The sequence below is a fragment of the Hevea brasiliensis genome, chromosome 1, assembly GCF_030052815.1.
Source record: "Hevea brasiliensis isolate MT/VB/25A 57/8 chromosome 1, ASM3005281v1, whole genome shotgun sequence".
Lineage (NCBI taxonomy): Eukaryota > Viridiplantae > Streptophyta > Magnoliopsida > Malpighiales > Euphorbiaceae > Hevea > Hevea brasiliensis.
In genome coordinates this window covers 123,499,853-123,515,237 of record NC_079493.1, presented here as the reverse complement: position 1 = coordinate 123,515,237, position 15,385 = coordinate 123,499,853, and the positions used below count along the sequence as shown (strand labels likewise).

Below are 15,385 nucleotides of genomic sequence, written 5' to 3'. Positions count from 1 at the left end.
TATTAAAATATCATTAGCAATCATCATTCCATGTTCGCTGGGATACATGAAAGTTTAACACATTAGCAACAATTTTACATGAAAGCTTTATCCTCCACCTGGTTTCTTACCCCACCAATAGATCATGAAAAACAAGTAATTGTGATACGTCTGCTTGAGGATAACAAACGATTACGGTTCTAGGTGGGTATAAAATTTTTTGTATTTCCACCTAACAATGAGTTCTTCCACGTTCAACAATTTTACTTGGAAAGATTATTAAAATATCATTAACAATCATCATTCCACGTTCGCTGGGATACATGAAAGTTTAACACATCAGCAACAAACACCTCAGAAATGTACAAAAATTAATGGAAGCTCCAAACAAACTATATACAAAAGAAATCTAATTCTTTCACTATTACACCAACTGTGCAATTCAAAGAAGAGTGTTACGTAGTCCATGTTGTTCATATAGCGAAGCAAAGCTATTCTTTCTCATCATCTCCCAAATCACATCCTTCTTAAATTGTCTAATCTTGCCTGTAAATCATCATCTATGCCACTCTCTTCATGAGTCCCAGTTGACTCAGCTTGGGCAACCTTGTTCTTTGCAGCTGGTGCGGAGACAGCAGCTGAGGGTGCATTCACCAGCTTCACAAGAAAGGAAACATCACAATCATTTTAGGATGCCTTCAATTTTCCTCTTTGGATGGCACATTATTAGCACACACCGGGTAATGTTTTTCTTGCTTTAATAGCTAAATTTATTAGAATGAGAAGAAGGGAAAAATGAGAGGAAATGTATATACCTCATTATTGATGTCAATTCCAATCTCATCAAGCACCTGATTTACAAGCTCTTCTGTTTCTTCTTCTTCAGCATCTCCTTCCAAAGCATCATCAATAGCATCCCCCATCACCTCAGTAACCATTTCCATCTTTTCGTTCTGCCTCTCAAACTCTTGCATTATCTTCTGCAATGATGGCAAGTTCATCTGCCTATTCATCTGGCCCATTGCCTTTGTGACACCTTTCATGGCCTCCCCCATTGCTTGAGTTGACTTCAATGTCTGGAAAACAAATTCATTTTTGAACATCAAATAGCTGCCAATGCCAAAGCAATATTTGATAGGCAAAAGCATCCGTGCTTATTATGTTCACAATTTCAAAATCGAAAAAGAGCATAGGTCAGAAACATTACCTTCATGAATCACAAAATAATGAATGGATAACACCATTGCAAAAACACACCTGAATTCTTAAAGCCACGCCCTGGAGTTGTGATTTAAGCTTATAAAACTTTTCAATCTGATGTCTCGTTCTTATAAGGTCTTTTGCCATCACCCTCACAGCTCCCTGAAATGAAAGGACACAGCCACCAATCAATCATATGGTTAAAAGTTAGCTGGCAGCGATAAAATTTTGATATGTATTATGCCCTTATGAGTAAGCAACTGCCTAATGATAAGCAATACAACAAGACAACTATCAGGGGAAAGTCCCTAGATTTGATGTGACCAAAGTATTAGCAATTCAATATTGTTAGTTTTGAAAAGTAATAACATTTATCGACTGTGCAGGTGATAAACTTCATTGCACGAGGATACCCAGAAAGCACAAAAGGCAAAGGAAAACAACAAAAGCAACAATTCAATCCATAAAGAAAGTATAAGACGTATTTTACCATCTGCCCTTGTTTAGCATTCTTCTTTATCTCAACGATCAGCTTCTTTTCTTGAGCTTGAAGACCCTGTCTCTCCCTTTCTATTTCTCGAATCGACTTATCTATCATCCTCTTATTCTCCCTCAGAAGCTCTACACACAGAACCCCAAAAAATTAAAAAAAGAAACACAAAATCCTTACTTAAAACCCTAAATCTGGGTCATATAATCAATTGTTACATTGTTCAATTCAATTCAAACACCTATAGAAACTAAGAAGATCAATTAAAAATCGAATCAATAGATAAATAAACTACTAAATTCAGAGGTCGTAGAAGGGAGAAAGAACAAATGGAATCCAAACCTGCGGGCGTCTTCCTCTTGCCAAAGAGAAAACTCATTTTTTTATTCTTTGTAAACACGCTCTCTCTCCCTGTTTGTTGCCTTCTTCAATGGAAGATTGCTTTGTATTGTTTTATTTCCTTCTCGCTTCTGGTTTCAATTCAACGCGGTAGGATAGCTGGCAAGGGAGGTGAATTCTTGAGCTGTGCTGGGCTAGTCTGACAACTAAGGCCCAGCGCATTTAAATTGTCAAACTACAGCCCATTGGCCCGCTGGACTTACACAATAATTTTTTTTTTTTTTTAAGTACTAGGGATAAGGAGAATTGGGATTCAAATCTATATCCACCAGTAAATCATATGCCTTTAACTACTAAACTAAGTAAAGTTAGACGAATAAGAAGTTTTCTTGATGAAAAGTCTAAGTGCCAATTGAAAAAGAAAAAATAATAATTGGGTTAGTCATAATTGAATATAAAACAAGAATCCTAAAATGGGCATTATATATATATATATATATATATATATATATATATATGCATGCTAACGTAATCATTTAACCACTGCATTTGTTTTGAGCTAATAGTAATTAGCCTTGCTAAGGCGTATTACAATTTGCTTTGTCTTGTTAGTAACTTTAAAATTAATGGAGTAGGTCCAGCAATTTTTTACCTAAAATAGTCAATTAGTGGAGTAGGTGTAGCCATAAACTATGTCTGGCTGACCTGGCCCAATCCCAAATTTGGCACTTGTTAGTGCAAAATGGACCATAATTGAGCAAGAGCCTTTGCCCAATTCAATAGGGCTTGAACTTTCCAAATCACACATTGGGTCTTCTCAATTTTGTTTTTCCGACTATGCCTCTTGCTAGGCCCATAACTAACCTTCCACCATGGGATTTTTGGTCCAATTATTCCTAAGTTGTCCCTGTCAATTGAGACCCATTGATGGAAGCAGCAAAATCCACAGTGCAAACTTCATTTTCAGAAGGCATTCACGTTTGTATAGCAAATACCAAACTAATAATATTTAACAGCAAGTAATGGTTTACAAGAAATTAACTATTCTGGGGTCAATCACTTGAAGGCTCGTACCAAATTTCCTTCCCTTGTTAATTAATCCCATCAAATTAATGTTACTTGTAGCTTGCGCTTGATGTTATTACTATTTTCAAGCACATTTTTCAACCAGGGGTGGCGTGAGTTGATCAATCAAGGTAGTTATAGTTCCAATCAAGTCGCCATGAAATGACTAGTATGAAACATGTTCTTCAAACAAGAAACAAATCGTTTGTTTTAATTTTGCAAGAATACAACTACGCATTTCAACTTCAAATTTAGGTGTCGGTCCACATCTAATTTTTTATATTTTTTTAAATAAAAAATCATACTAGCCTTCGATGAGGACAATGCATTAACGAGATGGCAACTATATTTCTTTTTAAAAGAATCTCTGCCATTTCCCACTAGGGTTAAGCTCACATCAAATTTGATGAAACTCGGTGACTCTAGCTAGCTATTTGATTTCTGGCGGCTTTAGGAGATGAAATGTGGTTATATCATTCCCGTCGGTGGCTTTTTCCAATTAAATGTTCCATTTCTAGTACAGTCACTTTCCTTATGGCTCATAACCAGATTCGACAATCTATATTATATTATTGTTACCATTTTGCATATTTAGAGTTCTAGATTAAACTTTCTGCGTATATTTGCATATTTAACGTGTGTGCTGATAACATGCATGCCCATGAATCTAAACTGCATATATAATAAATCTATTAATCTATTAATATTTACTTTTCATTATCATTACAGATTAATTTATCACATTATTATAAAAAAAGAATTTCAGATTAATTTGTAAACAGGTTTTTTTGTATATTTTGAATCAAACTATTAATTTTTAAAATCATCCCAATTTGGATCATTTCAAAGTTATATGAATCATTTTAAATTGAATGAGTTGGAGTCGAATTTATAGATTGAATCAAAATTGAATGGTCATCACACTTTAAGAGCTCATATCCTTTGAGTCTTTGACTGGTATTCAAGAAAGCTCTACGCAGTCATGTCCTAATTAATTATAATCTATTGAGGCCATGACTGGGGCATATGATGCTTTAGTTCAACTATTCAAGCCATGTGAAGACACACCTATATTTTACCTATAAAAATGACTTCTTTTTTTCATTTCTTGAAAGCAATTTCTTTCTTTTCTTTTCTTTTCTTTTTTTTTTTTTAAATCAAAAGATAAAGTAGAAACTAGAATTTATATATACATTTCTGAAATATCCCTAGTGGAAAGGCTTTTTGGTTTGTAATCAATCTACGCAATCATTATCACTTGATGGTAGATCTTCTCAATCATATACATCAGAAACATAATGCCAAAAGTGTTTAAGAACATTAAAAAGCAAACAAAACATTAATTAAATAATCTTAATCTCCATATAACCTCTCCTAAAATTTTAACCTACCTATTCAATGTTCCAAATTAATTTTAATTTTATTTTTAATTATTTACCTCACTCTATGGCAACATGATAACGGACAAAAATAATAAATTTTCAATAATGCAAATCTGAATGATGATTTATATGACTTGACTTGCTTGAATTTTAATTTAAGATTTATTTTTTTCGGGAAAAAAATTAACATTTGATCTAAAATTTCACAATCCATAAATTAATATAAATTTTTTTATGTAAAATAATTCGATAATTATTAGCCTAAAATTACTCTATCCAAAATAATATGAATTTAATCCATTTGACAACTCTAATATGAATGGCTGAAATGATTACGATTGGTATTTGTTATTATTGCCAGCTCTAAAATTTTCTTCGCTAGTACCTTTCTAATAATTTCCATCAAATCAAGAAGAAAACTTTCTTCCTGAAAATACAGATATTTGTTTGGTTTCTATCTATAATGAAAAGAAGAGAAAGCCTTCTCTATCTCTATGTATGCATACATGTGCAGGATTCTTCCTTTTCATGCACACATTGCCAAAAATTTTGAAGCAAAGCCAAACTCATAGCTGGAAATTATATATAGCTGCCTGGTTTCATTGCATAAAAAAGCCTACTCATCAGGAAACTGTCATCATTCAACAAAGAAAAATTAGAAAACAGCAAAAGAAAGTATCAACTTTGGCTCTTTTTATTAGCAAGAATTTTGTTAAATCCTTTTCTCTCTTTTGTTTTTTTTTTTTTTTTTGAACTTAATGGATTCCCAAAAGAGAAATTTTAACATTGATCTACTGAAATCAAGAACTTTATTAATTATGTTATAAAAGCTTTTTTACATAATCAGCTTAATTAGTAGTCAACCATTGACTTCGGAAATCTGAAGATTTGAAATCATACTGTTATATTAAATATTATAATAATTTTTATTTTTAGCATTTAAATTTTATATAAAATTAAAGAAAATGAATGTATAATTTTATTTTTATAAAAATATATATTATTTCATTTTAAATTTAAGGATTGCTTCATAGCAGTTTATAATTACTTTTTTTATACATATAAGATAACAATTGTAAATTAATTAATAAATTATGTTAAAATTTTAATAAAATTACTATTAAAATTATTAAAGTAATTTTTATTCATTATAAAAATATAATTAAATAACTATTTTATATTATGACAACAAAAGTAGATGTAATGATTTTTAAATTGCTGCTATTGATTTATAATTACGATTAAAATATATAAAGAAATAATATTTAATTATTACATTAGATTAATTATGTAGTAGTGATACTGATAATTAACTAAATTATAATTTATTTCATTTAATTACTTATTATGAAAGATACCAAAAGCGTACACAAATTATTTTGATTAATTGGATTCAGATTAGTATTAAAATTAATTATTTTTTAATTACTTAAAATTATATTAAAACTATTCTTTTAAATTAATCATTAGACTAGCATCCCCTAAAGTAACCCAAATCCAACTGGTGGCCATGTCTAGTTCTAGTTCCTTCCTTCTCTATCTCTCAGTCTCTTTCCAGAGATGAAAAAAGGAAAAGCTGCAACTGCTAAAGAGTTGCCCACAATAATCTTCTTGGGATCACCAAAAAAAAAATTTCTCTTATTTCACTTTCTGTTTTCACTCCCCACACGTCCACAATTCCCATTCTTTCCTTGCTTTTGCTAAAGATGCCTTGTCTCGGTTACCCTAAAAATAAAATTGCCGCCTTGTCTCTCCCTCTAATTTTTCTCCTTTCCTGTAATGCCCATCCCAAAATATTAATTTTAATTTATATGCATGGCATTTTCGTCATTTCAACCATGCCTTAATGACCTGGCCACACGTGAAGCCAAGTACCAGTGTCGAGTGATGGATGGAGGTGATTCTTTTGCTAGGCAATAAGGTGGCAATGGTAATTATAGGAGAGGTCCCAATTTTGATATTTTCCCTTTCTTTCATATATATATATATATATATATATATATATATATATTATAAAATAAAATATATTAAATTAAACTTAAAATTAATTTTTATAATTTTAAATAATATATTTGAAATAATATTTTTTATTAATAATTTAAATTATAATGTTAAATTGATTCGACCATGCTCGAACGTTATGTTTATCTGCGGCCGGGCCCATATATTACCGTTGACCCACATTCATTTATCATTCTTTTTTTTTTATTTCTCTTTATTTTATCAAAATAATTTCAAATTATTTCAATCCTTATAAAATTGTTTTTAATATTCCAAATGATATAAAAATGTAATTCATAAGACTCTAACAGAATTCCAAATTGCTAAAATTGATCATGATATATGAAAAAAAAATTAAATTCAAACATTATTATATAGCATGGATAAGGAAATTAAAGAATTATTCTCAATATAAAAGTCGTTTAATATTTTAATTATTATATCAAAGTAATTTTAAAATTTTTATTATTCTAAATTATTTATAAAATTAATTATTTTATTATTTATAATTATAAATTTAAATTTTAATGCTACCCAAAACTCTTAGTAATCTCAGAAACTGAGACAGTTTAAGTCATGAAGTTATTTAATTTTATGTATATAAGGCTCTTATTTGATAGAAAATTCGAATTGATGGAATCTGAAATTTTCGATCAGAATTTAAATGAAGTATAAATTTTTCACATATCATGAGATGGATTGGAAGTTTTGTGATGCATGTTATCACAAACATTGTCATTTTTTTGTCTACCAGCTACGAATATAATTGAACAATAGAAGAGGCTCAACTCTTCAATCTCATGAGACAAAGGAAATGTTAACGCATGAATAATTGCTTTTACGTGACCCATCATGCACCCTTCTCCATGAACACTCATAAAGCCACTTGAACCAATCATCAACTGGTTTGTGGTGTGCACTAAAACCCTAATCCAAATTTGTCTGCAACACAAGGAGTAGCTATACCCACATAATTATAATCTGGTCATACGCCTACTAATTATACGAGATGAACTAGTTATATATATGCATGGTTGGTAAGTGGCAGTGCATGCCCCTCCATGGCTTGCCCACGAGAATTACAATAAAGTTTATGAGAGCTACGTCTTGTTTTAATTCCAGAGAATGCCTAATTTAATGATTAGCTTAATTAATTGTTCATTTACATTAATTAGTTTTAAATCAAGAATTGATCAAGACTAATCCAAGACAATAATACAGTGGAACTACATGTGACGGCAAAACCCAAAAGGAATTAAGGAAAAATAATTGTGTTAGATGATGATTATGGTCATGATCTTTGGATTATTGTCAAAGAAACACTTGTCAACGATCAAAGGTTGGTGGTCTCACACCCACTATCCCACTGTTCCCATCATTGTTTTCTAACTTCTAGTAGGAAATTAAATAAGCATGATTTTTGGTTAATTATTAATGAAGGGTAAATCTCAAATCTGAAGTAGTAGATTAATTTTTCAATTATCTTAATTATATATAGAAGTCAGTAATGTTGCAGTTAATTGCTTTTGCATGGAAAATTACAAAGACAATGTCACTTCTTGATTTCTTTTCAATTGAATTGACACAAATTAAACCTTATAGTACAATGGTCCCCCATACATTATTTTCTAAACCTATAGCCATTTTGCACCTATAACACTTTTGACTATAGGATAGCATTTTCTTTTCCTATATTCCAAGTCTCTGAGCTAACTCTTAGTTAAAATTAATTTGGTGTTTAAAAAAGAAGCCAGATGGGAATGTGCATTATGATAACTTAATTAGCAGATCACACTGTTATGATTTAGTGGTCCTTTTTAAGTCTTTGTTGAAGTCATTGCTAATTTATATTAAATATATATTATATTTTGAGATTTACATTAGCACCACTAACTGTTTTTTATAAGAATGCATGTGCTAAGAATGTTTAGTGAGATCATTTGAAGGGCCTAGTAAACAAGATTTGTATCTAATAATATGAGATTTTGTGTTATTCATAATTCCTTTCTTTGGTGATAAAATTCAGAAATCTTGTGATTGATCATCTAAATAATAGAGGGTTTGCTCATTTTCAAAAGCATGTTTTTCTTATTCAACCTTTGTCATAATGTTAACCATTTTTTTTTTCTGCATACACAAATCTGATTCATTTTCATTTAAAAGATTTAAAGACATTCTTTAAGTTGCATCAACATGTTCATAATGCATGGAAAAAAAATAATTATTGGGCTATTAGTTTAATAATCAAATTATTTTGTAATGCAAGATATCATTGGTTTAAAGAAAGTTCTCGTTCACGCCTAACTTGACTTTGTCTAGTGGTTGAAAGCATATCATCTATTTGGTAGACTTAGATTTCAAGTCTTCAAATCCTCACTCCTCCAATCCCCTACTCAAAAGAAAAAAAAGTTCTTATTCAATTAGTTATTTTATATTATTTAACCTTGTATTTGAATGGGAGGATTTAAAATATGAGATTTGAATTTAATAAAAGTATATATTTTACTCAATTGATCAAAATTATAGATATTTATTGACTCATAAATATGAAAATCATCTTATTTAAATGTAAATTTGAAACCATTCATAAGATGGTATTATTTCAATTTCACTTTAAAAATTTCTCATAAGCAAAATGATGCTATTTGAAATTCATAATTTATCAATAATTTATATTAAAATTAAATTCAAATATCTTATTTCAAATGTTGGTATCCAAAACATAGAGTAAAGAAAATTAATTCAGAAGTAAAATATATTAAATTGAATGCGCTAATCAATATTTTATTTTATTTTTATGTAGTTCAAACAAATTTTTGAGTTCACACAAAGTGTTTCCCTCTACTCCTTTGTGTATCAAAAGTGTTTATCCCCATTCTTTTCCAAATGGGATATGGAGGCATGGAACTCATTTGACCTAGAAGATTTTCTTTTCTTTTGAACCCATGTAACTTTGAAACCACAATTGCTAAAGTTCCGTTTTTTTGAGATTTATGCATTTGGAGATCCAAGGCACCAATGATCTTCTACTTTGGTCCTCTAAAGAGTACTATTCTTCCAAAGGGTTTGGTGAAGAAGGATCTACCAATATGAGAACCTATAGTTGAGACCACAACTGTGAACAGAGGCCTAAAAAAGTGAAAAAGAAAAAAAAAAGTGTAATTATATGTATTTATTGGGTTTGAATTCGGGACCTTATAATTTTGAAGACAGCTACGATAACACACTAAATTAAAGTTTATTTGCAATAAATTATATATATACATTTATATTTTATATAATTAATCCATGATTAATTTGATTAGATCCTTTTATTATTTCAAGTGCATGAGATGATGAGACAGGAATATTGGAGGCAATCAATCAAGAAAATGTCATAAAATAGGCTGGTAATGAAAATTAGATCATGGTAGGCATCCAGCCTTCTTTTGCAAATTGGAGAAGACACATGAAAAACTTTAAAACCCATGCTTATACCTTAGAAGCCAACCAAGTTTGACACCAAGGCTTAGAAGATCAAAGCTTAGATCCTTTTGTCTACATCTTTAGGGACCATGCAGATCTTTCTTCTTCTTTTCTTTCTACTAACATCATCAATTCACCTTCTTTTAACTAGATTTACCACCATCAAAACATTGCTGCCGCTGGAAAATTACATTCCGGCCGGCGGAGCAACTTTTATGAAAATTCAAATTAAAAAGCATTATATTTTTATTTAAAGAAAACCATACACATATAATTAAATAAATCAAGTAGAATTTTTTAATTAAAAATCTTATTATCACCTAGCTTAGCTTAGTTTAGTGGCTGAGAGTGTAACACTCACTTAACATAATCTGATTCGAATCCTACCTCCTCAATTCCCTTAAAAAAAATCCTTGATACCCATCGTGAGGCTGTGTTATTCTGAAGCAAATAAGGACCCACTAAAAAAAAAAAAAGCTAGCCCTTTCTCTCTTGCCATGGATGGTAGAAAATCTGCCTTTGCTTTAAACTCATTTTCTTCTTCACCATCTTTGCCCTTTCTTTTTCCTCTTTCGCGTGTGAACGCGAATTCAGAATCTTTCAGTTACTTGTTCTTTACTTTTTCTTCTCTTTCTTTATATATATATATATATATATATATACAACATGGTCACACTTTCTCATGCATATGTGCTAGCGATCAAGAATAAACGAGATTTCCCCTCTTCTTCTCTTTGAAGATCTGTCTATGTTTGATCATTTTCTTTATTTAAAATTAAAAAACACAAAGCTAAAGAATTAAAAGAAGATAAAGTATAAATAAAGAAAGATGAGAAATCTTATTCTCTGATGTAAACCCCCGCACAATTCATTAATAAAGATAATTAATTTTTTTTTTCTGGGAATTACAGAATTAAGCCATTTGCAATGGCTCGATTTTTATCAAGATGGGTTGTTTCATACACAGGCAATTCTTCACGATACCTTTCAATCCCAATAGCAGAAAGATTATCCAATTCAAACAAATCAGAACTTGCACAACTTGCTGCATCTTCTTCATCATCACTAGATTCTCCATTGCCATTGCAAAGATGATCTCCCGCAGAAAACTGCTCTTGCTTCTTCTTCTGATAATTCTTTAAGAGATCCGTTGCAGCTTCCTCAACTCTGCGACTTTCGTTCATGACATGGAACTTGAGCTCTTCATTTGTGAGATTTCTAGTAGCAGTGACTGCCACTAGAGTCTCTTCATGATTTCCATAGAGAATTTTCTGTCCACAAGGTCTAGAATCCTCATCCACAATCACACTAACTGGGTAAAACCTTACTGACCTTTTTGTTCCATTGCTCAATTTATTCACTCTAGAGGAAGGGGTCTTGCTTAAGCAAGACCTTGAAAATGAAGAAGCTGAAGAGCATGTCGATGTCTGCTCAGACTTTATCTTTCTTTCCTCATACCCCGACGACGAAGATGAAATCTTGGCTTTCTTAGCATTTCCCGAAGTGAAAAGAGAGTTGAGAAAGCTTGCAAGCCGACCTCCAGGTGAAATAGGCTGCTTTACCTTCTTGAGATCAGCATAAATTTTTAAGGCTCTGGATTTCGTCTTCACAAAGCTGCCTTCGTGTTTTGGCTTTTGTGTTGGCGCATAATTTGAATAATTTCTCTCATGATGATACATAGCAATTAATTCATCTGCAGGTCTTTCGTATCTCTCCGGCCGTGCAGAAACGCTGGTTCGAATAGGCTTAGGCCTTTGCATGGCGTAAGTTGATGATGATCTTGATGAGGTGAGACCATAAGTAGATTCAGATTCTGAGGAAGAAAACCCACCTCCACAGCTAGATTCTGAGGAACTAGAGCTGGAGTTGAGTAAAACAGGAGGTGGTTTAGGATTGAAATCTTTTCGAGTATTTTTGTCGAAATCTGCCATGGATTTTCTCCGAACTGCAACCTTTTCATAGCTTACTTTTTCCTCCATCCATTTGTCTATCATGCATGCTTTTTGCAGAGTTGCAATCCTTTCTTCTTTACCAACTTCTTTGAAACCATTTCCATGCTTCTTCCTCATAGTTTCTCTGTAGAAAATCAGCTCTTCCTCTCCTTTATCTTTGGATTCATCTATGGAACGGTAAATTGCATCAAGAAGAGTGGAAGAGAAAGAAGGTTCCCTATGGTTGCGTCGAAAGCGATCTTCTCTTACTGGTTTCTCCCATTTGTCCATATCTCTCTTTATAGAAATCACACACTTAGAAATAGACAAGAAGAATATCAAACAGTGAGTTTGGAATGATTTGTTGTCTGCTGCTTCAAAAACTGTACTTAAAAAGCTGGTTTAAAGAGAAAGAAAGTGGGATATTAACGGAAGAAAGAATGATTATGGTTATGAGGAAGAGAAACCAAGACAAAACAGACTGGATCTCTTGTCCTTTTGCTCTCACCATAAGCATATAAAAGAGAAGGAAAGAGATGAGCAGACATGTTCATTGATGGGTGTTTGATGCTGGCTGGGAAAGAGAGAGAGAGAGAAAGAGGTAATGAAAGCCAAAAGCCACGCCAAAGGAAGAGGGGAAGGGAAGATAGAGAGGGAGAGAGAGAGAGAGAGAGAGAGAGTTTTTCTGTGCGTCTTTCTTCCATATGCTCTTATAAGGCCGCTCACACACATACACTCGTGCAAGTAGGGTCAGTGCCAGGTTGGCAATAATAGTGATGTGGCATTCTCATCAATTATTATGTGTTTAATTTTTTTAATAAAATTAAATAAATTAAGTAATAATTAGTGAGTTATATTATTTTCTAATTATAAAAAAAAGATAAAATTTAAAATAAATAAATTCAACAATTAGGGTATTTGTCTTCACTTTGCCTCTTCCATATGAAGAAGTGACAAATTGTCCAAAAATGATAAAGAATTTATTTTTATTGTAAAAAAAATTTGAAAATGTGAATTAATATTATTATATAAATTGTGAAGCATTATTATTGCTTAAGCTAAGTAATTAATAATATTTCCCTTAATTATTTACCCAGTCAACTAATGCGGCTCCTTGGATGCTTTGACTTTGTACGTAATCAAATGAATAGCTTTCCCATTTCTATTGTATACAGTAAGAAGAGTTTTGTTGAAATTCGTTGACTAAATGGGAGCTGAAATATAGCCGTTAATTTGGTAATTCAAAAACCAATAAGACAGTTGGGATTCAAACTGTGTTAATGTAATATATCAAATATTAACTTAATTGGGAAATGATCCTTCTCATCTTTACCTTATTAATCAAGGTCTGAATTCTTGTGTAAGATCATTTGTCTTAGATTATAAATTGGTAAATTAATTTATAATCTCTAAAATTAAGTTTATTTTTTTATAATATTTATTTGCTTATAAATTAAAAAATTAAATAAATTAAAGAAAACTAACTTTTTCATTTTAGTATTTATAATCTAATTTGATTAAATATTTTATTATATTATCATTATTTAATTTTTAAAATTTTATAAAAGATATCATTTAATATTTTTTTTAGTTGCTTTTGTAATAAATATGCTTATAAATTATTTTTTACTAAATATATCAAATATTTATCAATTTTAATAAAACATATAACTATTTAAAATTTTGAATGCTGACAAGTTCAAATTTACTTATAAGTATTAAGCGTCTGTACACTAATTTTCATAAGTTAAACTAAATACCCTAAAAAAACTAAATAAATAAATTCTTCTATAGCAAATTTTATATTCCCAATATAAATAATTTTCCTTTTAAAATAAAATTAAATATGCGCAAAAATTTATTTGTGAAGATCATAAAAATTTATTATTTAAGATCATATACCTCAATGCAAAAATATATATTTTACACATCAAGTTGATTAGTGTTTAATTTATTTATAGAAACTTGACCTTGTTGCCCATTTCGATGGCAAATCAAATATAATCATGCACTTGATATGGTGAACAGAGAATGAACATGGAAGCAACATATATATATATATCTAATTTACCAAGATTATGATTGAGATTTTATGATTACCATTTTCAATATTACTAATTAAATAAGAAGCATGATTAATTGTGCAGTTAATATGGGTAACACTGCCTTTATATATATATATATAGAATCCAATTAATCCATAATTAATGGATGTGTTTATAAAGTGGTTTATGATAATTAAACAAGTTGACTCAAGGTAATCATTATTGGTGTTTAACCTTTAGTGGGGGTAGCACTCCAAGTCTTGTATGTTTATCTTTTAGCCAGTTTCTAATTAACACTGCTTACAGTAGCATATATAAAGTAATCATATGGTTGGTTTTGTACTCATTGTTGATTAGAGCTATCCAATTAAAGTAAATCTTATAGCATAATTCTTAAATATTGTACTTAATTTTACTAAATCTCCATCTAATATTCCTTGAAAAATCTTAAAATTTGTTAGTTTACGTGTGATCGATTAGGAAAGCAAGTGAAGGGAGGCATGTTGCGGGCAGTGCTTATTTGCACAATCATTGCACTCGCGGCTTCTAAACTTTTTGAAAAGAAGGAGGTAGCTCAGATTATGAATATGAGATTTTTATTAACAATAAAGAGAAATTGGACAAGGGAATTAATGGAAAAGCAATGAGATTAAGTTGATGTGATTTGATTAAATAGTATAAGAAAAGCATTAGGACAAGGGAATTTGTGTGCTAGAAACAATCAAAAGTGAGATTTGTTTAACCAAAGTTAGTACTAAAGAAAAAGCTTCATAAAAAGTAACATGTGTGTGGAAGCCAAGGTTGATCTTCTTAATTCTTCTTGCTCTCTCTCTCTCTCTCTCTCTCTCTCTCTCTCTCTCTCTCTCTCTCTCTCTCTCTTAATTTTCTTTTAAACACACAAAAATTCTTCATTATTATTTGATATATATATATATATATGACTGTAAATACAAAGTGTTTTAAATGAATAATAACCTTCTCTAAAGGGTAAGTTGGTATAGTAATCTAGGCAAGCTTACTTGTGTTTTTTATTTTCTTTATCAACGTACACAAAGAGTTGTATTGTTGCTTTTATGAGAAAGACAACAAATTAAGATGAGAGGAAATGAAAATTTTTATCATCTCCTAATTGGTACAAAGGTTTATATTACTCATAAAATGGATGAGATGAGAAATTCCTTTCAGATCATGGGAGGGTAGCATGGCTGGCAGATTCCATTCAGATCATGGAATGACCAATTTGGGGATCCAAAAGTGTACTTGTCTAAATTTTATCAATGAGTTTTAACTCAAACAGTATTTAGGTCATCTCTAAAACTGTGAACTTCCAAATTTAAATTTCAATCAAAATCAATTAGAAAAAAAAAAATATAGCCCAAATTTTACAAACACTAATCATGATAAAGTTCCTTACCCATTTCCCCACTACCATCATCCCATATAAGAAGGAATTAAAAGATACCCTTTGGTGGATTGTAGACTCCAACA

General features: G+C 30.7%; 2 protein-coding genes across 2 annotated transcripts; both read right to left on the bottom strand.

The window, feature by feature from the left end:
* Positions 1-240: 240 nt before the first annotated feature.
* LOC110641522 (vacuolar protein sorting-associated protein 2 homolog 1) lies at positions 241-2,187 on the bottom strand. The gene is made up of 5 exons (XM_021793269.2): positions 2,012-2,187; positions 1,670-1,800; positions 1,237-1,341; positions 795-1,055; positions 241-636 (listed from the first exon to the last, which is right to left on the bottom strand). The coding sequence occupies exons 1-5, from the start codon at positions 2,046-2,048 to the stop codon at positions 496-498; spliced, it is 675 nt and encodes a 224-aa protein (XP_021648961.2). The 5' UTR covers positions 2,049-2,187; the 3' UTR covers positions 241-495.
* Positions 2,188-10,741: 8,554 nt separating this feature from the next.
* On the bottom strand, positions 10,742-12,536 carry LOC110641531 (protein BIG GRAIN 1-like A). The gene has a single exon (XM_021793294.2). The coding sequence runs from the start codon at positions 12,141-12,143 to the stop codon at positions 10,827-10,829; it is 1,317 nt and encodes a 438-aa protein (XP_021648986.2). The 5' UTR covers positions 12,144-12,536; the 3' UTR covers positions 10,742-10,826.
* Positions 12,537-15,385: the final 2,849 nt, after the last annotated feature.